This window comes from Aulonocara sp. 'chitande type north' Nkhata Bay, linkage group LG3, assembly GCF_057382095.1.
Source record: "Aulonocara sp. 'chitande type north' Nkhata Bay isolate Kocher_YH1m ecotype deep benthic linkage group LG3, A_spYH_male_GT1.1, whole genome shotgun sequence".
In the NCBI taxonomy this organism is placed as follows: domain Eukaryota; kingdom Metazoa; phylum Chordata; class Actinopteri; order Cichliformes; family Cichlidae; genus Aulonocara; species Aulonocara sp. 'chitande type north' Nkhata Bay.
In genome coordinates, this window is record NC_141346.1 from 39,992,678 (window position 1) to 40,020,471 (window position 27,794).

Genomic DNA, 27,794 nt, shown 5'->3' on the forward strand with positions numbered 1-27,794 from the left:
TCACGGAACGTAAGTTTGGATAACACCATAGAAAGCTCGCGGCTCTCCAACGGGAGATTGAGAGACCAGTGTTGGACTGTTAGAACAGCTTTGAAATTCATATGAGCTGTTCGCACTAAAGTAAAAACCATCATCACTTCATGCGGAGACCCCTTCAGCGCCAGCTGCGGCCTCAAGGCTGGAGCTGAACAAAACACCCTGATAACAACTGTGTTTAGACTGTTCCCCCCATTCCATGCAAGGCCACCTGGGTTGGCTGGAAGACTGTTTACTTAGCCTGGCGGGGCGAAGGACACTGTCTCAGCTAAACTATGGACACGCACAAACACACACATACACTGATATGCACACACTGATCCTCCCTCCCTTTCCAAACACCTTCGATGCTTGTGCCTTACCTGGGAAGATGGCAGTCGACTGGACCAGCGCAGACATGCTGCAGAACCGGATGCGCTGTCTACACCGGCTCTCTCTTACCCTTTACCCGCCCCTGTTGCTTGTCTTGTGTTTCTATGGTGTATTGATAGTCATGTGCTTTTGTGCTGAGGTGTTTTTTCTGTTATCAAACTGTTCTCCCACTAGGAGCTCAGTCTGAGTGGAGTTTTTTTTTCTCCTCCTCTTACCTCATGTTTTGTATTTTCGTTGTTTTTTCCTATCAGCCTACCTTTCTGACATGTCTCCCCAATGTGATGTTTGTGTAAAGTTGGTCAGAAGGTTCCTTTGTAAGTGCGCATGCGCCATTAGCGTGCTGCCTGCTGTAACCCTAATTTCCTTCAGGATTGATAAAGTATTCTGATTCTGATTCTGATAAACAAGCCAAACTTCTTCATTCATTTTCTAATTTTACTGTCATCAAATTAACATTTTACATGCTAACTGAGGCCTTTAGAGACGTAGTTCTTGGAAGTTTATATGGACCTCAAATTTTTGGATATGCCGTTCCCAGACCGATGGGCAGAAACAATTGCTTTTTTAAGATCACAGCTCATGTCTTTCCTCCTACACCGTAAAAAAGAAAATCCTAAAAAAACGTAATATTCTGGCAGCTGGGGCACCAAAATACTACCAGAAAATACCAGAAAATAACTTTCTCATGAAAATACAGTTATTTTCAGTAATGACAATACAGTTTGTTGCCATAATTTTACATGGGATTCTGCCTTTTTCAAGTGCTTTTAAACATTGAATTAGGAACAATTTAACGTGATTAAATAATGAAAATGAAATTACCTATAAACAAGGTCAATGAATGCAGCAATATGAATAATAATATTTAAATGTACAGAAATATACAGTTAACAGTTGGTTTAAATAATAATGGATTGCATTCATATAGCGCTTTTTGAGACCCTTAAAGTGCTTTACAATTCCACTTTATAATTCCCCTCTGGCCATCACCAGTAGGTCGTAGGTGAAATGTCTTGCCCAAGGACACAACGACCGAGAGTGTCTGAGCTGGGGCTCGAACCGGCAACCTTCAAGGCGAACTGCCAACTCTTGAGCCACGATCGCCCTAAATAACAATAATTATTATTATTATTTGATGTAAAAAGAAAAAGTTTATAAAAATCATTTTATATATATTTTTCCATAGCATTACATTTGAATTTAACAGTTCAATCTTTCAAATAACGGACAAATATTTGTGAAATTGTGATGCATTTGTGAATGTATTTTAACAATCTAAATATGCATATGTACAGACAGATACATTTAAAAAACAAGAAAATGATGTTTTATTACATTTACAGTGATTTTACGTTAATTTACATTTGAAATGTAAAATCACAGTCTATTTATGTGAATTTAATTATGTTCTAGAAGAACGGTACAAAACTGTAAAATAAACTGTAAAATACTTTTATAATACAATTTTTTTTTACAGTGTAGGCATTGCGTTAACACATGCCTGAAAACTCCAGACCAGCAAACTGACAGAGCTTTTGCTTTTATAGAAGTGTTCACACTTACTGACATTAACATTAACATTAAATATCATTTTAAGAGACACAGAGACACAGTTTCCAAGGAATATTTTGAGGGATGTTTATTTTGTTTTGTTTTGGTTTTATTTAAAGTGTCTAAAGTGTTGATGATTAACTGTACATTAAAACGGAGTCAATTGTGCCACCTGGTATCAACTTAAAAATGAAAGTTATTTACATATAAAGTTTGAGGATTTTAATTGTTTGTTTTGGTTTTTGGTTATTGTCACTTGTTTCATTTGTTCATCATTGTTTCATTATATTTATTACCTTACATTTTATGTCATGCGATTTTTACGATGAAAGAGCAACTTTCTGCTTTATGGGAATAACACTAAGTGATTTTCATTCGTGTTTCAGTTTCCTTGATATGAAAATCCTTCATCTTCACGTTTCTTCATCTAGATTGTTCAGTATGGTTTAAACAAGAAATAGAGGTGTAAAAGACGAGACAGACAATTTCTTGCATGAAAGTCTCCATTACATTTTTAATGTAATATTTAAACTGGGTAAAGGAACCACAGAAAGCACACAGACCATTTCAAATGTTAAACAACCTTTAGTAATAACGTGACCATCAGTAACACAAAGTGAAAACATGTCTCACCCATTGCTGTAACACTCCAGACTGTGATTATATGTGACTTAGGCTTGTTTATTGATTGTTTTTTGTATCTTTGAGTCTCAGTTTTTAAAAGGTTAAAAGGTCATCTTTCCAAATAATCCTGGATCCTGGACTCCAAAGTGGACCAAACCAAAACCACTTGGTAAATTTGCTATGATTTTCAGGCAGTGACTTTTTTTTAAATGTAATTATGCAAATAAACAAACTTCCTTGGTAGAAATAACCAACATCGTGTTTTTATATATGTGCGCAACTTGTTGAAATTGAAATTGACTATTTGCGCTTTCCGTAGCAGGTTGTCTGTCATGTCAACATGGCTGCCGTCAGGAGCGGTTTGACTCCGGTCTGCTTAACAAGATGTTTTCTAAGACAGACAGGCAAACCAAGCCGAGGCGGCCATCCTCTCTCAGACATCTGGAGCCACGTAGGTCTTCTTCACAGTTTCATGTTCGGTACTTTGTCTGTGCTTCCGAAGCAAAGATACAAATAGCTTTTTCTCCACGGCTAACTAGCTCGCCGGCTAGCATCATGCCTCCTGTGTGACTTTGACAGTAACAGGCTCTCCAGCAAAGACAAGAAAGACAGGACTCTCTGCTGTTCAGGGTAACTGTAAAACCAGCTGGATTTAAACCAGAAAGCGCGGACAGGTCAGCTAAAAACACTGAAATACGGAATTAGTAGGAGTTTGTTTGATGTTATTGAAAATCCGTAATGCTACATCAGTGTGACTGCACAGTCTACCAGTTTATAAAGAACCATTACAGCTTTTCTCTCCGATGTATAATAATGAGAGTTTTTATGAAAATAGATTAACCTCATTTAAACTATGCCAAAGTTTAATAACCCATGTCCTGCAGGAGTCACCTGCAAACCTCTAGAGGTCAGTATAGGTTTAACTTGAACTACATGTAATGTTTTCCCAAACGTCAATGTATCTATTAAGGATGTATTATAGTAATTGTTAAACAAATGCAAAGATTGACGATCATATTTAAAAAGGATCACATTGCATTAGTTTATGTGGCCAAAGAGTTATATAAGTCACATTGTTTAATTCAAGCAGCACTTTACTGCAGTAAAGTCTTGATGCATGCCCAATCATACAGGTAAGTAAATCCCAAAAGGTTGATTCTGTTTATCTGTACGTAGCGTTTTCAATGCAAGTCACCCTCACAGCCCATTGTTCATTCAGTGCGCTGGTTTTAGTTATTACACAATGTAGAAAAGACGCAGCTGTAAAACATTAACATCTTATATTGTTTTCTGTTACTGAACTGGTTCAGAAGCAGGAGACTTGTAGCTTAGTAAATTATTCTAAGGATTCAATTTGAAATATAATCATTAATTATACAAGCTTTATTTTTTACTTTCCTGTTGCTTCTTGTCTTTATTTAAAAAAAAAAAAAAGAAAAAAAAAAGGTTATTCTGCAGTTAGTGTATCAGACCGACAGGTCTTTGTCCTCCTTCTGTCCACACAGCGGTTAATCCAGAGGTCACATCTCCACACAGTGTTTGAGTGCCGCAGCCCTGCCACCAGGGCTCTGCTGGGCCGCAGACACCATGACAAGTTCCTCTGGGTGAATGCCGTGGCCATCAGACACAACAGCTCACAGGTGGGTCGCCACACAGGTTATGTAGTCACTACAGTTAGATCTATGCCATTCTTTAACCTTTTTCACACATTAAAGTTAATCTGACTTATACTGTTTTCTTGAGCCTCCTCACTTACTGGTGTAAACTGATAGTAGTCACGGTATTATTTAAATGTTGGTTTAAAAAAAAGTGTCTGTGAGTTTTTACTGGAGTGCAGTGGCCAGCCTGAAGACCTGGAAAGGTTTGTGTTTGTCGTGTGTCAAACTAAAGTGTTTCAAATGTTTTAGCCTCTTCATGTAACAGGATTGGGAGTGGCCTGTAGGATTTAAATCCTCTATCACAACCACAGGTGGACTGTAGAGTGAAATGAGTCGCGTAGGATCCAGTAACACATTACAAGTTGATGTAATCTTAACAACTGGATCCAGTTTATAGAAACACTGAAATTAAACAAATTGAACTCCTGTGAGGTTACACTATTACATTTCTACTTAACTGATGTGTAGAGTTTATCTTGACATTCACAGATCCCGCCTGATGGTGGATCCATTGCAGTTCCAGTAACAGAAACTTTAAACAGTCCTCCAGTCCTGGAGTCTGTCACACAGCCTGTCACTGAGCAGGTGAGTCTGCATCCAAAGTAAATCTTCCACATCCCTCAGCTACGTGATCACTTCAATCATTTGGTGCTTTTGTCATTTTTAATCATTTTAGATCCTAGGTGGGACAGTTTCCAGTGTGTTACCAGCAGCAGAGAGCTCTGTTCTTCCTCTCGTGTCTGCTGACCCTGCTCCTGTTTTAACACAACCGGTCTCTGAGCAGGTCGCTGATGTGGCACCGACTGCAGTGGAGGTCCTGCAGGCCGTTGCTGGAGAGCCTCGTTTAGCAGAGCTTGGACTAGCTGGTCACACACCAGTGGGGCTGGTCCAGAATATGTTAGAGTTCATTCACATGGATCTGGGTTTGCCCTGGTGGGGAGCCATTGTTGTGGGTAAGCATGCTTTAACACTTCTTCTCTGTCAGTATCAGTGCGTCACTTTAGGCCACCCAAACACAGGCTGGGTTTATATTTTCCTCAAGTTTTCTTTAAGAAGCGCCTTGTTTTTGATTTCCTGCGTCTATTCTCATCCTCTGCTTTCCTTCCTCCAGCGACCGTGTTGGCTCGCTTGGCTGTGTTTCCCGTCATAGTGAAGGGCCAGCGAGAGGCGGCGAAGCTGAACAACGTGCTGCCCGAGATGACCAAACTGACCAACAGGATGAATGAGGCCAAGCAGAGCGGAAACAAGTTTGAATGTAAATGTTCTCTCCTCTTTCTTCATGGCCTTATACTCACTCTTTAGACATTCAGCTGATCCTGAGCTGCTGCTGCTGTCTCTGGTTCTGTCACAGTTTCCAAAGCGTACTCTGACCTGAACCTGTTCCAGAAGAAACATGATGTGAATCCTCTTCGTGGCTTCCTGATCCCTTTGGTGCAGGTCAGTTATTCTCAGCTTTCTGTGTTATTGGCATGAATGTTTCAGGCAGACTAATTAAACAAATTTTACACTTCAGCTTAGTACTTGCTTATGTGGAGCTCCCAGCTATTACAGTGTAAGCAAAGGTGGAATTTAGATTTTTAGGTGCATTTATGATTAACAAGAAGTTCTTTTTAGTTCATCTTGACTGTAAGACAGAAACACTAAAAATGCAGTTTGTAAGTAAGATTTTGGTGTCTAGCTTTTTGCCATGGCGGGTTTTGTTGAAAGGGTTTTATTTAGACATCACAAACACAGCCATATGTCAAATATATGTCCCTTCCTTCAAAATAAAGGCGTGTGTTTGGTGCAGGGGAGCAGCTTCATGGATTCATCATCATAAAACAGAGAAACTATTCATGGCTGTTAAATTAGTGATGAATGTATGTGTACCTTTGCAGATATGCTAGTTATTATCATTGACTTTGCTTTGTTGCTTCAACGTGTTTGAGATTGTTTTTGCTGGAGCTTTGTTTTTCCCATTTTTCTCTCTGGCCTCACTCATCTGCCCACAACCCTCAGACACCCGTCTTCATCTCCTTCTTCATCGCCCTGAGAAAGATGGCCTATCTGCCCGTGCCCAGCATGCAGACAGGAGGCATGCTGTGGTTTGCAGACCTGACGGCATCAGATCCTTTTTATATTCTGCCTTTGGCCGTCACTGGAACGATGTTTTTCATCCTGGAGGTGAACTCAGATCTCTTATTTCCCAAAAGAAACACGGCAACAAAAAGAGAGTGATGGTAAAAAATTACTGACCCACTTCATCACCATCTTTTTTTCCTCAGCTGGGTGCAGAGTCTGGGATTGACAACCCCAACCTGCGAGCCATGAAGACGGTGTTCAGGATCATGCCTTTAGTCATCTTCCCTCTCACCATCAACTTCCCCACGGTTAGTGACTCTTTCGCTCACATCTGTTATTGTTCTCATAAAAAACATCGCTGAAACATCTTTATTTTTCTTTGTACAAACTTCAGGCAGTCTTTACCTACTGGCTGACCTCAAACTGCTTCTCTCTGTGCCAAGTGGCTCTGCTCAGACACCCCTTAATCAGAAAAAAGTTGAAGATCCCTGAAAGGATCAAGCACCCGGCCTCCGCTCTGCCACAGAGCGACGGATTGATCGAAAGCATGAAAAAGGGTTGGTGTTGTGAGCATAAATCTGTCGATAAACAGAGTAGGACTATAAATCTAGTTGTAGTTTGTAGCACTTTGTTTCCACTCTGATTGTTTTTGTGTTTGTCTGTGTTGGAACTGGTTTGGTCTGCAGGTTGGAAGAACGCTCAGCTGGCCCACCAGCTGGAAGAGCGTGAGCGAAGAATAAAAAATCATCTGGACCTCGCTGCCAAAGGTCAGTCCCAGTCTTCAGCTCATCCACAGAGACCTTTTGGTCTCTGTCAGGGGTTTTTTCCTCCTTGCAGAAAAATGACTCACTTTATTTAGAGGGAGGGAGAAAAAAAACTTTATTTGAAATGGTTGCTCATTTATATAAACTCTGACCCAAGTACATTTGTCGTCTTGCCCTCCACCTTACAGACTGACACCAGACACAGTCAATTTATCGGAGTAGAATTCACTCGCTTTTATTTTGAAGGTTTATTCACTGCTGACCCGCTTCCTGATCCTTCCTGTCAGTCAGCTACCCTGTCAGGCGGTCGGCCTGTCTGCTGTAGTCCCTGTTCTGTTATGGAGCAGGTGGAGAACGGATTCATGTGCTGAAAAGCTGCAGGGTTAGAGCTGATTGTTGTGTGTATTTGTTCCTAAGTAGCCCCATTGTAGTTGTGGAAGAACATGTGTTATTATTTAAAAACTGTTTAAAAAAAAAAAATTTTTAAAAATGGCTTTGACCTTTGATGCACACACAGACAGCCAAGAGCATGTGCCCTTAACCTACCGAACAGTGCGACATATACAATTTATTTCTGGGGGATTTATCCGGGCAGTTATTCAGTGGCTACTTCAGTACTACCTGCTTTATAAGGAATTTACTGCATTTTAAAAGCTTAAAAGAAAGATTTAAGATCCTTAAAAACGACAGGTTTTAATAAAGGATTGGGAAGTATAAAAATTAACTTTTTTTTTTAAACTCTTGTAATCAGTAGTGTTAAATAAATTAGCGTTTAAAGAGATAAATACAGATTCTTGAGTGTGAAACCTGATCAGACTTACTGCTGGATGGTTGTAAATTTAGCAGGAAAGTGATATTTCAAGTAATGTTAATATATATATATATATATATATATATATATATATATATATATATATATATATATATATATATATATATATATATATTAATAAATACTAATATGGACATTTTATATTCTAAAGATCAAAGTTTAGCTTGTTGTGAAAAAAAGGCTTTTTAGCAACCGTTTTCTGATTTCTAGATGTTTGGAGCTTATATTTCACAGCAGACATTTCACATGTTTGCACCTCGTCTCATTTCTCTGTGCATCCTCAGTTCATTCCTTATCACCTCTCCTTACATCTTACTTCCTTTCATCAGAGATATGACTGGAGGAGGCGATGAAGAGACATGAAGAAGGCAACAATGTAGTGCTTTATTTAATGTGGGGGGAGTGTCCAGGTGAACTTAAGTGTTCATGACAACTTAAATGTCAGGAGTCACAATGACAGCAGTGCACGGGAACTATTTTTATTCACCACGCACAGGTGAGAAGGACAGAGGTTGATCAGGCAGTTGATCATCATTGTAGCATCCTGTCTCTTGCACACACCAAGATTAAAAACACTCTAAGGACAGGATACACCTGTGTGTCCGTGTTTATGGCTGTTCCTGCAAACCACCTCTATCTTCCAGATATATTTTAGGAATTGAAACATTCCTCATGATGGCTACTGAGATTAATTTCTAGGTCACAGGTAGGGGGAGACTCCACACGTGTTTGTCTTTACACCTCCTAAACACTCGGTGGAGCTGTTTGATTTGTTGCTGTTCTGCTGCCGGACTTTTATCACTTGATGCCACCGTGGTTTATCTAAGAGTTGTCTCATTTCATTTCTCCCTGCAGGTCCACTGAGACAGACTTTTACCCACAATCCTCTAGAGCAGAAACCTCCCATTGCAGCAGCAGCATCAGCTAAAGACAAGTCTGCTGGAAGCAAGACGAGACCATGGAAGGACACTATTGGATAAATCCAACCAGCTGTCAGCGTGGCAGTAATGATGAATTGTGTACATATTTATGGATAGAAGAGTTAGGGGTATGAATATGTGTTCTAATAAAAATGTAAACTGCCTCAACACAACCTTATTGTATGTCTGCTTATTTCAACAAAACAAACGGCTGTCTTCATGTTGTCAACGAGTAATTTTATTATAAATACATGTTTGCAGCTCAACTTTTTCAAGCTGTTTCACACTTGTTTAAAAATAGCCCTTCAGTAGTCTCTGACATTATAAAACTTCATGAATGTTCATCCACCTGAGTGAGCGTGGAGTCAGTCTCATCTGTTCTGTTTCTGTGAGCAAATGATGATAAAAACACGATCAGCAGCGCTCTCGGTTCCAAAGATGCAGCCTGCTGGACCGATTTCAACAACAACCGGCCACCTTCAAGTGAAATCAAAAAAGGTTTTGCATTTAGATCATTTCAAACAAACTACTTGTGTTGACATAATTAAATACAGTCCGAAGTCACGCTTGGCTTCAGGGAAGTGCCGCCTATGAGCAGCATCATTAACACATTCTTTAACATCATCACAGGGTGGTGGCTGACGGGTCTGAGAACTGGATCCCGCTTTAAGCCCAAATGTTTGGTCCACTGCGGTCTCGCAACAGCGGCGGCTGGCAAAGATCCAGGCTGAGCTGAGAGTCTGTTGTTTGTGCGTCACCGGCCGCCAGCAGGGCGTTAAAACGAGCGTCTCTACTCGAGTTTGTCGATGTCCATCTCGGTCAGGACAGAGAAGCACACTTTCTGAATCCCCATGCCACATTTGGCTAAAAGAGACATGAAGGAGGTTAGAATGCAGGATTTAGGTCAAGCATTTACACTTTGATGATCAGAATAATGCAGAAAAACATCTGGATTCTTCCCAATCTTACCGATGAACCTTCGCAGCCACAGCGGTCTTTTGTGAGCCGGGGTGTAGCAGCAGAGGAAGTAGACGGGCACTCCCGACAGGGCGATGCCGATGCCGATCAGGGAGTTGATGGTGTCACTGTACAGAGGCACCACCACCAGGAAGATGGTGAGGATGCAGAAAACAATGGGGTAGAACAAACTGAGCTGTGGAAGGAAAAGAGAGAGAGAGCCGGGTGAGACGATGGGATGAATTACTGCCTCAAAAATTCTTTTCGCCAACGTGATTAAGTGAAACATGCTGGATCTTAAAGCCTTTTCCAGTTTATCGACTGCTGTACTCAATACGGGGTCATCGATTACGAAATGCACATGTTGTTTTTAATAGGACTTAAACCAAGCGATAAAGGTCGTAGACCCATCACGAAAGAGTTTACGTAGGTCATAAATTGAGAGAGAGGAATCATTATAATCAGCCCAACCAATGGAGTCACCCCCTGCTGGCCAGTAGAAAGAATGCAGGTTGAAGAATTAGAACTTTATTAGAATTAGATGCTTTTCTAACCTGAAGGCTGCCTCCTTTTTGTTATACAGCCTGTGAGTACACAGTGACCAGTCTGAGCATGTGTGCAGTTCAAAAATTAAATGTGTTCAGGAGTTATTTTCCTGATTGTTTCACTCCGGCGGTTATTTCCTGAGCTGCAGTAAAGATTTTGCAATAAAAAGTGGAGATTTTATATTTTCACACTGGCTTCACTTTTCTATCTCAGCAGCAGCATCAGTCTACTATTGTCTGTTTACAGGTAACACTGCACATACATCTGAAACATTTCATTTAAATACCTTTAAAGGCCTCTTTCTGTCCGGCTGCTTCCATCGCAGATATAGTTGGCCCAGGATGGACAAACCAACGAAGAACCAGTAGCTGAAGCTGTAGTAGTTGATCAGCCTGAAGACATCTTCTACACACAGGTATATGAGAGCCATGACGCCCTGCAGGAAAGTACGGGAATCATGGTGAGTAAGGGTGAGGGCCAAAAAAGCATGGCACTAAATTGAAACAATTAGACAACAAAGAAAAAAACAACTGACGTTGAAGAGCAGGGCGGGGACGGGAGTGTAGCGGTTGACGTGGATCATGCACAAGAAGTCGGGCAGGTGGCCTTCTCTGGAGCCCACGAAGAACAGCCTTTCGAGACACAAAATAAAGCGATGATGAGGATTGGTTTATTTTGACTGGTTTTAATGACCTCGCAAAGTAGCCTAAAGAACGATAGAGATACCTGGAGGCAGCAAGGATGGAGGCATTGAGTCCTCCAAAGCAGGACAGAGCCACAGCCAGAGGAATGGTCCAGTTCATCACACCAAACACCTGATCTGCAAATGTCTGCAGAGGGAAAACTCTTCAACAAAAGCTACACCTCGTACATGTCAAGCCTACATCATTCAGTGTGGATCGGAGGAACTTACCACAGCCACAGCATCACTGTCTAAGATTGCAGGAATTGGGAGGATAGTGTAGTAGGCCACGTTGGTGAGAATATAGATCACAGTCACGATGGGCATGGAAATAGCGATGGCCAGAGGCAGGTTTCTGTAGTTTAGAGAGAGAAACAGCAGAGGGCAGCAAAAGAGATCAGAGAGATTCTTATAGAGAGAAAAGATCCAGAGTTTTGTCTGAAGTCTCTGAGTCAAGAGGATATTAAGTGATAAGGAGTGGGTGTTTGTCACTTATTCTGTCTGTGAACTCTGAGAAAGGCTTTTGATCTAATCACATGTGTGGCCTTGCTGATCAGCGTTTGGCTGTGTGAATCAAAGAATAAGCCTGAAACACACACGAGAATACTTCAGAGCCTCTCCTCCCATTTTCCCTCCCTTTGCTTTTCACCTCTGTGTTTTGTTTGGTACTCAGACAAGAGGAGGCCGTAGAAGTCCAAGCTACCGCTACTTTTTGTCATGCACTGATCATTTCAGTTTTATAGCCTTAACTCTGAACTTTATCCAGATGCTTCAGGAAAAGTAGACTGCTCATAGACTGCTTGTTGTATGTTTAAAGATGTAATTGTGAATATAATAGCTGCAAATGTAAAATTAAGTGTAAGCTAGTCTGCTATTCTGGCCATTGGCTCTAAAGGGGGAACACGGTTTATAAAATAAAGATGTTAATTTTTTGGGATAAGACTTAAACTAGCCATTAAAAGCATTAACTCATGAGTTAAATATTTATAATAAGGTAACAGAGCAGCGAAGCCAAAAGTGTAGTTTTCTCTTCTTTGCAAAAACACATGAGTCGCCCCCTGCTGGTCATTAACGGCTATATCTTTGGGACAAAGTGACACAAACCACTTTGGGGTTCTGTCAAAAAGGCCATTGGGTGTAAAGAGAAAAACCTGTCACATTTGAACCTGTTTGTTAATGTCTCAAGTCTAAAAAGCCCATTACCATCACTGAAAATGTTTTCTATCATCCGTGAGTCAAAAATTCATGTTATATAAAATTTTCAGCTTATTCAGAAATTTGAGTCCAAAGTCCAACTTTTGAGATAATAACTTGAAATTTTGACTTATGCATGACAAAAAAAAAATTTTCATTGGCAGAAATGAGCTTCCATACTCCGGTGTCTAGGAATGGAATTATACATTTGAAACCAAAGTAATTTAATTCCCATATGATGGGATGATTTAATGCTCATAGTGGCAAATGGTTCATGTGACATCATGCGTATTAACTCACCTCTCTGGGTTCTTGATCTCCTCTGTGACAAAGTTGAGGGTGTCCCATCCAGAGTAGGAGAACAGAGCCGAATACAGAGCCAGAGCGATGGCTCCTGGATCTCGAGATGAGCCATCAAATAGCCCCTCGAAGTTCTGGGTGTGACCTAGAAGGAAGTGACAGCATGGCACTGTGTGAGCGTCATGTAGTTAACCTAATTAAACTCCTACCCTCCACATAACAATCTTATCTGATTGTTCTTTAACAGTTTTATATTAGTTATAACAGCAGATAATTTTTTTATGGATTTAGTGAAGGAGGACATGCAGAGTGTTGATGTGACAGAGACAGGGTAAAAGACGAAAGAAGAAGAAGAAAAAGAAAAACGAGAAAAAGAAAAAATGTGTGTGAGTTGCTGATGTGTTTGAGCACCTTGTCCGATCTTCACCAGGCCGGTGATGATGACGGCGATGAGAGCAATAACTTTGGCGTAGGTGAAGAAGTCCTGGACTCGGGTTCCCCACTTGACATAAGCGCAGTTGACAAAGGTCAGCAAACCTGAAGGCGAGGGAGCGAAACACATGAACACACACGTATCATTCAAACACAGACTCGCACAGCAACAGACATTTGCTCTTTAAACTGTGTGTGTTTGTGTGTTTGTGTCTGTGCCAGCGTGTTTCCATGTGAGAGAGCGGCTGATTTAAGGAAGCACTGCTGCTGACTCAAGCAGACCGGATAGTTGTTTGTCAGACAAGGAAACAGCTGAGTGCAGCACATAACACACACATACTGAAATACACACATGTACGGTCATGGAAGTGAGACCAAGTTTAAAAGCTTGAAAGAAGAAATAATTAAACAAGCACCGATCTGTTCTGATGAGCTTGTATGTTTCGGCCTGAGGTTGGAGATTTGTCACGATTGGCACTTATTGACCTACAGCCTCTGGTCCTGATAAGTAAAGTGGTCCCTGCTGCATTCTTCCTTATTGCCCTCCTTCACCTTGATCAGCATTAATGGTGTTGGAAAACATGTTTTTCTGCTCCTCTCTGTCACTTATCTCTCTCACGCACGCTCTCTGACTCTGGCACCTTATCAGTAAGGGACCGCCTAGTTCACGGGACATCGTAAAAATTACTATCTCCATTGATAGCGTGTAATACTCAGTTTTGCGAAAGCGAATCTTTTTATTAATGAATGTAAATTAATTGCTGTAGTTCAGACCAAAACAGGAATGCATCATCTTCCACCACACTGACAGCTAGAGGGTAATAACAGGATGCCTGTTCAAACACAGCAGAGCACAATGCCTCAGATGGAGGCGATCAAGGATGAGTGATGGAGGAGGAGGCTGTGCCACCCAGAGGTGGAGGTTTGAGATCAGGTGTGAGAGACAGGCAGGCCAGTGATACAGAGATGCTGAAGACTGCGTAGCTGTTAGCAGACGATGACCTTGAGTACGGGTTGGGCGGACTTTACACCTGAGTTCACGTGCTTCTGATAACCGCCCCTCACAAACAAAACGTTTGAACAGTACGTGGATGTGGACTGAGCTGAATGTATCTGAAATGACCATATTAAAGATGTCTCCTCTCACTTTGACATCACAGAGACAAGAATAGATAAAAACTGCACACACAATGACCTAATTACTCAAAATTTGGACGTTTTATAGAAGCATGGCCTGCGCATATTAATAAAGTTATACAGTTACACGACATCTGAGATAATCAGTCAAAATTCTTCCACTGCAAAACACTTTGACCCAACCAGACTTTTAAATACTCAGTCCAACTCAAATCATTCGATAGTAAATTATTACACAGGATGTAAACTTTCACTTATTATAATCTGAATGTTTTTATCTGTCATGTTAAGGTACTGAAATCACAACTGTCTATCTTATTCTGCTAATCAGTTCAAGGTCACGATGGCTCCTACCTCGGCTGCCGTGGAGTACGCCCTGAAACGGGGAACCGCTCACACTCACATCTGTACATGTGGTCTGTTAGTTTAATTAAACTAATCTTTGGGTTACGGGAGGAAGCATGCTGTACCCCACACAGGTACATGCAAACTCCACACAGAAAGGCCCCGGGTGGCCGGTGGATTCAAACCCAGGACCTCATTCACCCCCATCCCAGTTCTCTGTCTACACATGACCTCATTGCACTACAAGCTGTTTGTTCTTGTGTTTTATCATAATTATTATAAAACAGAACTTACATGTTGTCTTGTCAGAGCAGTTTCGGCACTGCCATGTCTAAAACCTTTCTTTTCTAGTCTTGAGTGAAATAGGGTGAAGGTGAATATGAAACAGAGGGACTTCATTACAGCAGCTGCACTTACATTTACTGCACTGCCTTCACTTAAAAGGAAGTGGTGCTGTTTAAGCGCTTCACTCATGTGCTGACTGAGCTATCAGAGGAGAGGCTTGTCAGGTCAGAGTGCCCCTGCAGGGAGGACTTTACCTCATAGCTACCAGCCTCTCTGTCGTCCTCTGCTTACTGGTGCGTGGCACAAAAGTGTGTGTGTGTGTGTGTGTGTGCACGCATTTAAGCGTGTGTGTGTGTGTGTTGCGCGCCCACCTTTTAGGTGGGTCAATGGATTTAAAGGAGGACATATATTTGTTATCAGGGCTTATCTGGAAGATATTAACAAGTTCTCTCTGCACCTTTGACTCAGTGTGCAGTTGCGTAGTCTTTATCTCGTGGTAGATTTGATCTTTCTACATTTACAGGAAGAAAAAGGAAAAGCTGTGATTCATGTCCTTGTGTGATGAGCCCATACCAGGTTTTCCAAAGCCACTGCTCTGAGATTGAGTAAAAAGTGGCTTTTCCTCCCACTTAATCTACCAAATGGATGATTTTAGGGTGGATCGGTTCCTCTTTAATCAGATGTTAGTGAGTGTTTCTGCTGTAGACCTGCTGACTCTAACCGACTGCCACCATTTTTCACTTCTCTAGTCTCTGCAGCTCACGTGATCTGTCATAGATGTGAAACCACGGCTGTAACACAGATTATTAGGCATTATTGACACTGGATATCACTCACGCACTCACGCACTGACTCATCTTCAGTCTCCAGATGTGTACTTACATATGCAAGCAGCAGCCAGCAGCCTGTTGGCCAGGTACGGGGCTATGCAGGTGGGGAAGATGGGCTGCACCATGTAGTTGGAGAACGTGATGGCAATAACGGCCTGGCTGGTGGGCTCGATGATCAGCAGCGAAGTCCACAAGCGGATGAAGGCCATGAAACCCCCGAAGGCCTCCAGGATGTAGGCGTAGGAGGCCCCGGACTTGGTGATGGTGGTCCCCAGTTCGGCGTAGCACAGGGCGCCGAACACGGAGAAGATCCCGCCGATGGTCCACACCACCAGGGAAAGACCATAAGAAGCGCTGTGGATGAGGACGCCCTTGGGCGAGACGAAGATCCCCGAGCCGATCATGTTCCCCACGATCAAGCATACTCCGTTCACGAGGGAGATCTCCTTCTTGAGCTTCATGGACTCCTGCGAGTCATCTGACTTCTCTGACGGGGGGCCGCCGTTGGACGGCTCTTCTGTCGGGATGAGGCTGTGAGAAGCCATTGTTCGAGTTTGGTGGTTTTAATTTATTTTAAAAAGGAAAACAGTCACAAAATAAGAGGGTTTGTTTGGCCTTGCTGTGTGATGAAGATTGGAAAATTCCTCCTCGAGCTATCTTCGTTTATCTCCCGCCATCTGTGAAGGCAACACGCAGGGGTCATATCAGCGATGTTGTCACAACTCAGACACACAGCAAATACTCGCGTTGTCCCGATCCGATCACACAAAAACACACTCGCATGCCAGAGGCACTAATGTCAGAACAAACATGCAGAAAAGACAACGCACAACGAGTGTGGACACGGTTGGATTCGAGAGCGGGATTTTGGGATTGGAGGGCCATTAGGCCGCACACCAAATGGCCTTTTAAGGTTGAGTGTATTTACAGAGAGACGGGGAGGGGAGCAAACACGTTGCGTGCCTCAGACACCGGCTTCTCGCTGGTAACCACAAGCAGAGAAAGAATCACTGACTAAGACTCACACTTAGACTCCCAGATCCACCTACGCCGGCATATGCAGAGTTTCAGTGTCAGCACAGCGGCCACAGGTCACATGTTTTCCAAAGTTCATTATCGTCAGCATGTGTGCAATTTGATGATGATGCAGACACGTTAGGCAGCAGGTTCAATAATCTGGCTTTACACAATCTCTTTACATATCATGAACTGCTAGTGTTGTTTTGAATGACAGTGTTTTCACTACATTAATGCCAATTTAAAGTGTAGTTATTTACAGTATTTACACTTTGATCATTCAGGCTTCTGGCTCTTTCATAAAGTCAGCGCATATAAATAAGTATACGTCAGGTGTAGAGCTACACGGAGAAGCATAAATGCAAGATATCGATCCAAAGATCGTAAACTGGATACAGCTCGTAAGTAATAAGGAACTCAGATACAGGAGAGACTCAAGCATGGAAAGCCTGATATGAACACACACAGACACAGACTCACAGAAGCATGAAGCTTTTGTGAGGAGAATGTAAGAGAGGCTGTGAAGTTCAGATACCTCGTGGCAACAGCAGCAGTAGGAGCAGCAGCAAGTGTCTTGATGAAGGAGTCACTGCAAAGAAGGAGGACAGCAGATTGGACGTGAAGCATGCCGGAGAAGCTCAGAGGCGAAGCTCTTGCAGACAGAAAGTGCAAAGTTCAAAAGCTGCTGATAAGTAGGCTTCTTTTTGAGCTACTTAAGGTCACATCCTGGATACAGGAAGTCCTGTTGTTTACGCAACGGGACACAAGTAACAGTTCAGATTAATGAAGCAGCGATAATAAAAAGTATCATTATGTTTTCAAGGCAGCTGTGGAAACATCTGAAACACATCAGAGGGTTTCTAATTAGTTATTTCTTCATGTAAAAGATCTCAGATTATTCACTCGTAAAAGCAGCCAGGCATGATAAAACAACTCTCCTGAATTAACACTTCTACTTAAATCATTATGAAACACAAGCAGCAGTTTGGGGGGGGGGGGACGACACACTCACCCTCTCCAGAGGCTCCTCAGCTCCTCTCTGCTCCTCTTGGGGTCCTCTAAATCACTGCAGCACAGTCTGATCGCAAATACTGTATTATTTCAAAATCCACTCTCTGTTCTGTTATTTCATTGTCCTGCCTCCCCGTCACAGTCGTAAATAAACCACTTCATGCGCCTTCCTCTTCTCTCTCTGCTGTGCTGCTGCTCGGTTTCCTCTTGTTCTGCTTTGCTCCGACCTTCCTCGGCTGATGCGTTTGAGGTGTTGTGCACTTCTGGTTCCCAACGACGCTTTTAATCGACCAAGGAAACGAGTTCAAGGCGAGAGTGGGAGGGCTTTAGTTCACCTCAGCATTGTTTTCCTACGGGTGTGTGATTCAATTATCTCGCCCATCACACAGGTGTTATCTGCAGCTTACCTGCTCTTCTCTGATCAGTGTGACAGTGGAAATAAAAGGAGGACTGAGGGTTTTTCCACGATTACTATTATGCAAATGCATCTGGAGACAATTTGATGATATAATGCTGTTAGAAATGTTCACTTTAAGGCTCATCCGAACAATGGTCGTAATTATCCACTCATGTAAGACTAGCCTGCGTTTTCTCCTTCACTTTAAGTACATCCCATTACAGTGTTGTTTATAACACAGGCAATATTGTAATAAAACAGTTATACTGGTTTATAAAACTGAGGGAAATAGCGTAACTTAGCTGATGCGTGTCTGTGTGAGGCTTAAATGCACATTTAATTAAGAGTCGCGTCAGTGTTGCTGATAGCAACAAGTAATTCATACGTTTCTGTGTTTCTGCTGTTTGATGGATGACCAAACACAAGCTATTGCGCCCTCTTGTGGATATGAAATAAACTGAATGGTGATAAATTATCAGTTTCTAGTGATCTCGGTTTGATTCTGACTGAAATGAAGATGATTTAAAAGAGAAAGATCCGAGAGAAAAAACATCAAGCGCACGTGAACCTTCAATAATGCAGATATTATGGAAAAGTAGAAAAACCAGTAGGTCATTTTTATCTTTCTTTCTTTGTTGTTTGCTTTGTTTGCTTACTCTTGATTCTCCCCAAAGTGTGCGTTGGGTCCGCCTGGTGGGCTGTGAAGGTACTACAGGTAGGCTGCTACAGGTCAGTTACAAGAAATAAAGTCTCTAAAGTAAAAGGGTTTGCATTGAACATAAAAACAAATGTATAAAGTAAAAACAACATAAATTTTGTGTTTTTATTTTCATAATGCATTTTTGTTTTTTCCATTTTGTCTTTTGTCTGACCCGTTTTCTGATCTCTGTTATGTCTAATTAACAGGCAAACACTTAACCTGGAGATGTAAGAGCCAGGTCCCTGCAGACAAACCGTTAATTAAGAATCAGCCTCAACAATCAAATCACCAGATGCTCAAAATGAACTCACAGAAGATCCAAATACTTCATCTTTGTTCCTGTGTGTCGGTCACAGTTATGATGTAAAACTGTGCGGCTCTGTTTGTGAGGAAATGTCTGATGTGGCCATCGGCGAATACTTACAGAGCGTAACGAGAACATTTTGAGCGAAAAAGAGACAAAACAAACAAAACTCCTGCCCCACTAATACAACCTGGGGAACAAAAAAATGATTTAAAAAGTTAAAAATACGTGACTCATGTTGCACATTTTTACAGCTATTATTGTCCCGATTCAAAAATCAAATCACTAATTTATCATAAGCCTTTTTTTAAGGATTTATTCGAGGATGTTTCGCTTGAATGGCAGCTTTAATTAATCAGATCAAATTAATTACTGGCGACTGTGAAGTAATCAGTTTCTTTGTCTTTTAAAACGATGCTAATTCCTCATTGCTCCAAGGCTAAACAGGTTTAAACGCTGACCTTTGACCCCTTGAGAAACTTTTGTCCTTTTTCCCTGGAGATGATTGATGCCCACAGAGGGTTGATTAAAGCTCACTGATGAGTGTGATGAGGCGTGATTAAAGCCTGTAAACACATCCAGCATCACACCTGTTGGATTTTATATTCACTTCTATCTAAATGGCTTCTTTTCTGTCTCTCGCTCCCGCTCTCTCTCTTTTTGTCTTTTTTTTTTTTTTTGATTGAGACACATCCGTTGTCACTCATGAACGCATGTGGACAAACTTCTCACACATGGCTCCTTTCTCCCCCTTTGTCCCGCTCCCTGCCCTGGGCATTCTTTTCATTGGTTACCAGTTGTCATGGTTTCAGGGAGCCCCTGCAGGCTAAAAAAAAAAAAAAAAAAGAAAAACTAGAGGGATTAAAGGCGGCCATTTTGGGGACAGCTGGACCAGGTTGGTCCCTGTTGCCCCCTGTCCCGCTCCCAGTCACTGTGCGAGGGGGGACGAGGGCCGGCATTGTGTGAGGATTAGAGCTTCCTGTGTGTCAGCTCATTACACGGGGGAGTGTAGGGGTGACGGGTGGAGCAAAAAGAGTGAGGGAGCGAAATGAAAGAGAAATTTTAAAAGAAAAAAGGAGTGAGTATGAAAGAGAGTATGACACAGAGAAGGGGAGCGAAAGGCAGGAGAGGGGGGGTATAGGGAGGGAGGTGGCAGCCTCTACAGCTGCACCCTCAATCACACTCATACAGGCTCCGATTATCCTTTTCACACACACTCACACACACATGAACAGCGCAGGGGAACTGAAACATATTAAAAGACACCGAGAGCAAAAAAAGAAAAAGAAAAGAAAAAGCAGAATCTGGAGACAGCTAGCCCAGAGTCTCAGACAAAGGACCCCACCTTCCTCCTCCTCCTCCTCCTCCTCCAATCCAGACACACAGAGAAACTGGAACAAACAAGAGAAAACTGACCAACAGTGTGCACACAGAATAAGAGTCATGCAAGCAGAATACTTAAACAGATAGATGACTTCACAGAGACACGGGATTAAACCCAGACAAGAAAATGCCCCCCCCCCCCCCCCCCCCCCCAACACACACACACAAAACGAAACCCACCAGACGAGCAACAAACAGGTCTCCTCTTCACATTGCCTTTTGTTTTATTTATCTTTTATACATCTCATGGGAACATATTTTTGTCTTTGCTACAAAAAAAAAGAAAAAAGGGTTTACAAAGGGGGGAGCAAAGCATACAAAAAGCTAAACTGAGCTAAAGCAGGAATGCAGTGAGTGCAGACAGTTGGTGCAGGAGCAGGACACCCTCAAGTGCTCTGAGAGAGAAGGGAGGATGAAGGAGGAGGCGGGAGGGCGGTTATAACGGACGGGGCTCATACTTGTTGCGGGTTTCACAATGCAGATAACAGCAACCATCAATACAACAACGCAAACAGGGCCCTGTGAGGGCCGGGGTAGCTTACAGTTTTAAGTACGGGACTCACACAGTCACCGGCAGCATTACGACCAAACAGCATCACGGATTCAATCATTTCAGCAGGTTTTTCGGCAGCACAAGGCAAAGTGCAGCTCACAGTGTAGCTCGGCACATGCATTCAGCAGCATCACATTAAAAAAAAAAGGAACAAAGTAGGAAACAGTAAGAAGTCTTAAAATGTAACTGCAGCTGTATTTACAAACTCTGGCCATTCCTAATCTGGCCTGTTTTGGTATTGACTTCATTTTGTAAAATTCTGGACACTCTTCTTTTTAAAAAAAACAAACAAAAAAACCACAAAAATCAGCTATCATAGAGTCTGTGCTGAACAAGCACCACGATAACAAAAAAAGAACAAGTAATTCAGCTCATGGTAATGCTGTGAAGTGTGTAAATAAGGCCTCACCGTGGTCTCCAAAATAGAAAAATACATAGCTAAAACACTACATTCACAAAATCACTGGAATCATACTACAGTATAAACTACAGCAGACCTATCTGCCTAACAAAAAGGTAAATATGAATTTGAATTATTATTACGCTAGGAAACAAATCTCGTTCTATTAAGTAAAAGAAAAATACATTCCCTTGTCAGGACCCTTAAAAACTGACATTCAACAGCACTAACTTTCTACGCGGTGGTGTCCATAGCCTCGTCTGCCGCGTCACAGCCGACGCTGTTCGGCAGAGGATCTGTGCTGTCGCCTTTCTCGGGGGATTTAAGCAATCCCTGCTTTTCATCCTGCTGTGCGGCGTTTTTACGATCCTCCGCAAAGTCATTGTCATTGGTTTGAGCCTTGGAGGGGGTACTGGTCAGCACGCCGGGGTGGGTCTTCATATGACCCTGTTGACAGGACACAATGATATTTATTTACAGATACAAAATCTCAAATTAAAAACTTTTACATCACACTATCTATTATCTCTTCTCTCACCTTAAGTCCGCTCCGGCTAGCGTAAGCCTTTCCACAGTGGGAGCAGCTGTAGGGTTTCTCTGGGCGATGAGGCTGTGTGTGTGGTGTTGGTGCTGGTGTTGGTGCTGATGCTGCTGGGACCGAGGGCTCAGCATCCGCAGAAGGCTTTTCTGGAGTGTCCTTCTCCAGCTCTGTGTCCAACCCAGACAAAGACTCTCTGAGTGTTTCACTTTTCCCTTTACTGTGGGCAGCATCTCGTTCCTGTGACTCATGTGGTGCACTGCCACAGGCCTCATCTGCTTCTGGGATAGCTCTGGGGCTGACAGGAGGGGGGAGTGAAGGTACGGGATTTGCAGTGGGGTTACTATCAGGAGTTATTGTGGGTTTATCTGTCGAGGACTCTTCATCATGATTAACGCCTCTGTGTGGCAGATCATTTTCTGCACCAGGCTTTGAAATGCAGAGAGAAAGGGGGACGTCGTCACCCTCTGAATCTCCATTTGCCAAAGCTGGGGGTGCTTTGAAAGGGCTGCCCAGGTCAGTGTGGGTCTCCTCCTCAGAGGACATGGAGCCATTCACCAGGCTACTGTCAGCTGGGATGCTGTCCTCTGGCCCTGCTGAAGTGAGGTTATGGGTCAGAGGTGGGCTAACACTGGACGTGGAGCGCTCTGATTCCTCTGTCTTCACAGATGTGGTGTCATTAGCTGCAGATTGCTTAAAAGTGGACCCTGAGCTTAGAGCATCAATTTGAGACTTGGTGCCTGTTGTTAAGGCCAAAGGAAGGAGCTGTGTTTTAGATTGGGAGCTAATGGAGTCATTCTCACCATCATCAAAGACGCCACTGTCCATTTCTGCAGCATCTTCGGGGGGAACATCTTCATCGGGTGGAATCTGTCCTCCGAGGTGCAAGCGGATGTGGTGCTGAAGAACCAGGGCATTGGTGAACTTGCGTGGGCACAGCGGGCAGGAGTTCAGGGCACGGCTATTGGGCGGCCTCGCACGGTGAGTGGCCAGGTGGGCCCTAAGGCTGCCCTTTGTTGAGAAGGAACGACCACAAAGCTTACAAGGGAACGGGCGCTCTCCCAAATGTGTGGCCTGGTGCAAGCGAAGAGCTCTGGGGCAGCTAAGAACACGCAAACACACACCACACTGATTAGCAGCCTGGACGGCGGGGAGAGATGGGGTAGTTCTAGTAGCGCCCGAACCCTGGCTTGTCTCTGATCCTGCAGCATTAGCACTAGGACTCAGTCCAAGAGCCGCCAACATTTCCCTGCGGTAGGCACTGGAGGTGGTGGTCAGGTCGTGGCCATGGGTGTCTCCGTTGGCTTCAGTAGTGGTGTGTGAGGAGGTGGAGGGCGAAGAGGCAGAAGAAGAGGAGGAGACACCTGGGTGAGGCTGCTTTTCAAGCTTCTGTACCAGCCGCTGCAACTTGGAAGTATCAGAGGTAGAGGTAGTGGGAGAGGATGAGGAGGGGGAGGAGGCAGATGGTTTGGGGAAAGGTGGGAAAGGGAAAGGTAGCTGATGAGGCGAAGTGAGGTGGGAGGTGGATGGGTGTCCCGGTGGTCGGAGAAGCGCGAGGTGGTGAGGGGAGGTACCTCCAGGGAAGAGAATCTTAGGCAGGTGAGCCAGCTGGGAGTACGGCGAGGCTGAATGGAGGCTCGAGTGAGGAGGAGTGTTTTCGTCGAAGCGCTGCTGCTTTGCTCCTTTAAACTGGCTGCCCACAGAGGACGAAGATGACGAAGAGGAAGACGGGAGCACACTGCTGGATGCGCTTGCAGCGGCTGCCGCTGAAGCTCTGTTCAGCTGTAGCAGCGAATGAGCTGTGGACAGCAGAGCCATGTCCACAGAGGGGGGCAGAGGTAGGGAGGAAGGCGAGGCCCGAGCCGAGCCACTGGACAGGAATCCTAAAGCCATGCTCTCTGTGATGCCGGGAACGCTTCCTTTCACCGCGTTAAATGTTTCATCATCATCAGCTCGCCGTTTGCGCCTCCTCTGGATGCTCCCTGTGGCCGATCCGCCCTGCGTTTGCTCTGACAGCGCTGGAGGCAGCAGGGAGAGCGACAGCTCTGGGTTCTGCTCTCTGTGTCGCAGGAAATGAGCTTTAAGGTTCCCCCTGGTTGTAAAACGGCTCAGGCAGACTGGACACTGGTAGGGCCTTTCCCCTGTGTGGGACCTCAGGTGGATCTGCAGGGACGAGTCGCTGCTCAGCACCTTCCCACAAAAGCGGCAGATGTGCTGAGGGCGTCCTGATGAGGAGGCAGAGGTAAGAGAGGAGCTGGACTGGAGGTCCTGGGGATGGCTGGTGGGAGGAAGTGAAGGAGTTGGGAAGCTGACGCCATTACTGTGAGCGAATGAAGAGGTGTTAGACGATTTTTCATGGAGGTAGCGCGGTGGCAGGCCCAGCGACAGGGACAAGGGGTGTAGGGAGGCAACAGAGGAGCTAATAGTGGATGAAAGAGATGAGGAAGAAGAAGATAATAATGAGGACGAGGTAGAGGAAGATGCAGCTCTGCTGCTGTTGTTGTGTGAAGCGCCTGACTTGGAGACAGCCGGTTGGGGGAAGAGAGCTGATGGAAGGCCAGTCAAAAGTGACGAGGCTGTGGTGACTGGAGTGGCAGTGGAAGGATGCGTTGGGGATGAAGATGCTGCTCCGTTAGGTTTCAGGTTGCTTTCCGTTCCGCTGGCTTGTGCATTGTTGTCCTGGCCAAAGACAGCTCCTCCAAGCCTCAGAACGTGCCTGCAGATCTCTTCTGTTATCTGCATCTGGTGGATTTGGCGCTGTTGTAAAACCCTCAGCTCCTCTAAGAGCACCGCCAGTGTGGGAGGGACCTGGCTCTGTCCCTGCTCCCCTGGTGAGCTGGTGGCCTGCTGTTGACCTGGACTTGAGCTTTCACGGTGAGGTGGAACACATTGAGAAGAGGAGGAGGAAGAGGAGGTGGAGGTAGTGGTGGTGGCTGAACTTCCAGTCTGCGGGGAGGTCATGGTGGAGTGAGAGTTCCCTTGGCTGTGGGAACCAGAGGTCTGACCCAGGGGGGGAGGTGAGTGAGTTTGGGAAGACAGCGACGGGTGAGGGAAGTCCGGGGAGAGGGAGGAGTGGGTGTTGGGAAGAGATGTTGTGAAGGGGGCGATGTGGCTGGGCCAGTGGGGAGGAGGTGAGCTCTCGCTGGGTAAGGAGGGCGCGTGGAGCCCTCCAGGGGATGGGCGAGGGGCCAGAGGCGGCTGGCAGTCTTGAAGAGATGTGGGGGATGAGGAGGAGGAGGATCCTGATGAGGTCACTTCTGAGCCGAGAGATGTGGATGGTGACTTTAAGCCCAGATGGTCATCTGAGGATTTAGAAGAAAAAGAAGAATGATGAGGGGGTTTTTTTTTTTTTAAACCTGCATGTTTATTTGACAAAGCTCCGATATCAACCCAAATATACAGCTTTGTGAATTTATCTGAACTCTGTTTTTTCCTTTGCCTCTATTATTGTTTATGAATTTAGTTTTAAAAAATTCTGTGTGCATACCAAAAGATACAGTTACAACATCAAAAGAAATTCCTGCTGGAAAGTGGCTTTGAACATGCAAATAAACAAGAAACTCAACCGTCCACGAGTCTTTGTGATATCTTGTCTCAATCTGTGCTCTCCAGAGTAAAACTCCTCAAACATCTTGTGCACACACATACAAAAAAAAAAAGCTCACAGACCACCTTGCTGCTATAGCAACACATTTTAGAGGACAATGGGCATCACCAAGACAACCCATAGCCCCTCTTAACCCACTCCCTACAGCGGTTACGTCTTTCATCTCCCTATTCACCCTCCCCCGCCTTACGTCACAGTGGAGGTCAGGGGTCAGGCCAAGCTAAGGGTTCTGGGCACTGTCCACACACTCTGATTGGTCAACTAATCTGACCTCTGGCACTCAGGGGTCAAATTCTTTCAGAAATCTTGAGCACGGAGTGAGAAAGAGTAAAAAAGAAAAAGAAATGAGGGGGAGGGTAACAACAATGGAGAGACAAACTAACTACTCCCTCCTGGAGAGACAGTGATGGAATGAAAGACTGTACCTCAAGCGAAACTCCTTCCCTGCAAACCTGCAAGCAGATAAGCCTCAAACTAAAACTTCCACTATTAATTGTGAGAGTTTGCCCCAGGGGAGCTGGTGCATGCATCAGAAGCTATATCCCACTAATAATGTGACAAAAACCTCCATATTCTCTGAAATGTTTTCAATCCCCCCGCCTGTGTTAGGAGTATACAGTCAATAGGGCTAAAGGGTGAGAAAGAAGGAGCAAAGAAAGGGGAGGGGGGCTGTATTAAGAAAGGTGGAAAAATGAGGGGGAGAGGGGCACATAAGGAAGAAAAGCATGGATGAAGAGCAAAAGAAGATCAGAACAGAAAGGGTGGAAGATTAATCTTTACCCCCCCAAAAAACCACTGCCCCCCGCCCCCACCCTATTGCACCTTATTGTGAAGAAGTAAGAGAGTGCTCCATACTAATCAAAGCCCTCCAGCAGTCAGCGCTGAGCAGCCTGTTGGTCTCCAAGAGGATGAACAGCACACGAAAATGGCCACAGATGTATGTTAGTTAATCCTACCCACAAGAGCAAGTTTATTGGCCCCGTCCAAAGTGCCCCAGGTCTCATTTATAAGTGGGATCTATTGCACTAAACTAGTAAGCAGAATTGTGAGGTGAGACTTTTTTTCAGTCAGTTAAATCAGGTGCATTTGTCGGAATGCAAATGCAAACATGAACTTGCAAAAGTTCGAGAAAAGAAATCAAAGAAAACCCGCTCATGACTTAAATGCTAACTTTTGCGTTGGTAAATGAATTTAAAGATTTAAGTTCTTATAGTGAATTTCACAAGCAGCCAGTAGCCTGTGAGCAATGTTGTTTATAACAATCTTATGCCGCTTTGATTTAACAAAAAGAAAGAAAGAAACACAAAAATCCAAAAATAAAAAGCGCACGAACACTCGTAAACATGTTTTCTCACCGTGCGACTGCAGCCTCGGGCCCCCTGGATCCGCGTTAACGAGATGCTGGGGTCTCTTCTGTTTCCGGCGTGACATGATTCACGGCGAGTCAGACGGAGAGGGGGGCATCCGTCGGTTCAATGGCAGTTTTTTTTTCTTGCGCACTTGGACGAGCTTCCGAGAGCATCCAAATTTAAGAAGCTGCAAGTCCTTGGCTTTAAAAAAGAAAAAAGAAGAAGAAGAAGAAGAAGAAGAAGAAGAAAGGGGGAGTTTTGAAAGAGCGGGTCTTTCATGGAACAAAGTTCCAAAAAGAAAAAGTGATGTTTGGAAATCCGCCGGGCTGCACCGTGTCACATGAAGCTTGCCGTGTGTGTGGCTGTTTTCTAAAGTCTCTTCTACCCCCCCAAAAAACTTGTCCAATTTGCGCCCCTCCTCTCCCACTGCTGCCCCACTGCATGCACATACAGGGAGCGCACACACAGTCACACATACACACTATATACACACACGCACACAGAACCACTCCTTGTTCTATGATATTTGCATTTGAATGGCGTGCAACACACAGCCTCCCCGGTTCTCCTTTTCTCTCTATCTCGCCCCCCCCCCCCCCCCCCCCCCCCCAGCTTTATTTTTCTTAACACTCTCACGCTGCAGCCATAAACTTTCAATAAAAAACCGACAATGGCGTCAAAGCCCGTTGGATGTCTAAAAAACAAATTAAAACGGGCGTAAGATGTGGCCTTTTTGTTCGAGATAAATGTTTCAATCATTATAGCAAGAGAGTGAGTGCGAGAGAGAGAGAGAGAGAGAGAGAGAGAGACGATGATGGCTCTGATTAAGATGCAGTAACACGCGTAAAACTAATCCAACAGGTAACTTAGCAATCAGGTGCCATGCCTCGATCATCCTGTGCGCTCTGCACCTATACTTTGATCCTATAGTCATAATAATGAAGTCAAGCTGGCAGGTGGTTTCCGTCAGCGTGAGTCAAAAATCTGCCTTCCCAGCATTGAGCTGAGA

At 44.0% G+C, this 27,794-nt stretch overlaps 3 protein-coding genes across 5 annotated transcripts; 1 reads left to right on the plus strand and 2 right to left on the minus strand.

The window, feature by feature from the left end:
* Window positions 1-2,906: 2,906 nt before the first annotated feature.
* oxa1l (OXA1L mitochondrial inner membrane protein) lies at window positions 2,907-8,991 on the plus strand. Of its 2 annotated transcripts, none has more exons than XM_086280869.1 (11): window positions 2,907-3,034; window positions 4,089-4,223; window positions 4,731-4,826; window positions 4,918-5,194; window positions 5,353-5,496; window positions 5,593-5,678; window positions 6,240-6,404; window positions 6,506-6,610; window positions 6,697-6,859; window positions 6,989-7,069; window positions 8,754-8,991. In XM_086280869.1, the coding sequence occupies exons 1-11, from the start codon at window positions 2,924-2,926 to the stop codon at window positions 8,876-8,878; spliced, it is 1,488 nt and encodes a 495-aa protein (XP_086136995.1). In that variant the 5' UTR covers window positions 2,907-2,923; the 3' UTR covers window positions 8,879-8,991. The 2 variants fall into 2 exon arrangements, with proteins under 2 accessions (XP_086136995.1, XP_086137003.1); XM_086280877.1 differs by having other exon boundaries at window positions 2,916-3,034; window positions 4,030-4,223; window positions 8,754-8,985.
* slc7a7 (solute carrier family 7 member 7) lies at window positions 8,868-17,927 on the minus strand. Of its 2 annotated transcripts, XM_086280846.1 has the most exons (11): window positions 17,556-17,927; window positions 17,079-17,132; window positions 15,579-16,203; window positions 12,909-13,034; window positions 12,498-12,642; window positions 11,235-11,358; window positions 11,048-11,151; window positions 10,857-10,953; window positions 10,608-10,757; window positions 9,788-9,971; window positions 8,868-9,682 (listed from the first exon to the last, which is right to left on the minus strand). In XM_086280846.1, the coding sequence occupies exons 3-11, from the start codon at window positions 16,069-16,071 to the stop codon at window positions 9,609-9,611; spliced, it is 1,497 nt and encodes a 498-aa protein (XP_086136972.1). In that variant the 5' UTR covers window positions 16,072-16,203; window positions 17,079-17,132; window positions 17,556-17,927; the 3' UTR covers window positions 8,868-9,608. The 2 variants fall into 2 exon arrangements, with proteins under 2 accessions (XP_086136972.1, XP_086136981.1); XM_086280855.1 differs by lacking the exon at window positions 17,079-17,132.
* A 3,139-nt stretch (window positions 17,928-21,066) lies between these two features.
* LOC147335676 (uncharacterized) lies at window positions 21,067-27,164 on the minus strand. Its single transcript, XM_086280836.1, has 3 exons — window positions 26,792-27,164; window positions 21,830-25,131; window positions 21,067-21,738 (listed from the first exon to the last, which is right to left on the minus strand). Exons 1-3 carry the CDS (start codon window positions 26,865-26,867, stop codon window positions 21,526-21,528), a joined length of 3,591 nt encoding a protein of 1,196 aa, XP_086136962.1. The 5' UTR covers window positions 26,868-27,164; the 3' UTR covers window positions 21,067-21,525.
* Between the last annotated feature and the right edge of the window lie 630 nt (window positions 27,165-27,794).

Bases quoted from the DNA above. Each gene is read 5' to 3' on its own strand.
- oxa1l (XM_086280877.1), top strand. From the start codon at position 2,968: ATGTTTTCTAAGACAGACAGGCAAACCAAGCCGAGGCGGCCATCCTCT. The intron at 3,035-4,029 runs GTAGGTCTTCTT...GAAAAAAAAAAG, and splicing joins TCTCAGACATCTGGAGCCAC to GTTATTCTGCAGTTAGTGTA. The intron at 5,497-5,592 runs GTAAATGTTCTC...GTTCTGTCACAG, and splicing joins GAGCGGAAACAAGTTTGAAT to TTTCCAAAGCGTACTCTGAC.
- slc7a7 (XM_086280855.1), bottom strand. From the start codon at position 16,071: ATGGCTTCTCACAGCCTCATCCCGACAGAAGAGCCGTCCAACGGCGGC. The intron at 12,643-12,908 runs GTGCTCAAACAC...ACTTCCTTCTAG, and splicing joins CCTGGTGAAGATCGGACAAG to GTCACACCCAGAACTTCGAG. The intron at 11,152-11,234 runs GTAAGTTCCTCC...TTCCCTCTGCAG, and splicing joins ACAGTGATGCTGTGGCTGTG to ACATTTGCAGATCAGGTGTT.
- LOC147335676 (XM_086280836.1), bottom strand. From the start codon at position 26,867: ATGTCACGCCGGAAACAGAAGAGACCCCAGCATCTCGTTAACGCGGAT. The intron at 25,132-26,791 runs GTGAGAAAACAT...CTAAATCCTCAG, and splicing joins CCCGAGGCTGCAGTCGCACG to ATGACCATCTGGGCTTAAAG. The intron at 21,739-21,829 runs GTGAGAGAAGAG...TCCTGTCAACAG, and splicing joins CTAGCCGGAGCGGACTTAAG to GGTCATATGAAGACCCACCC.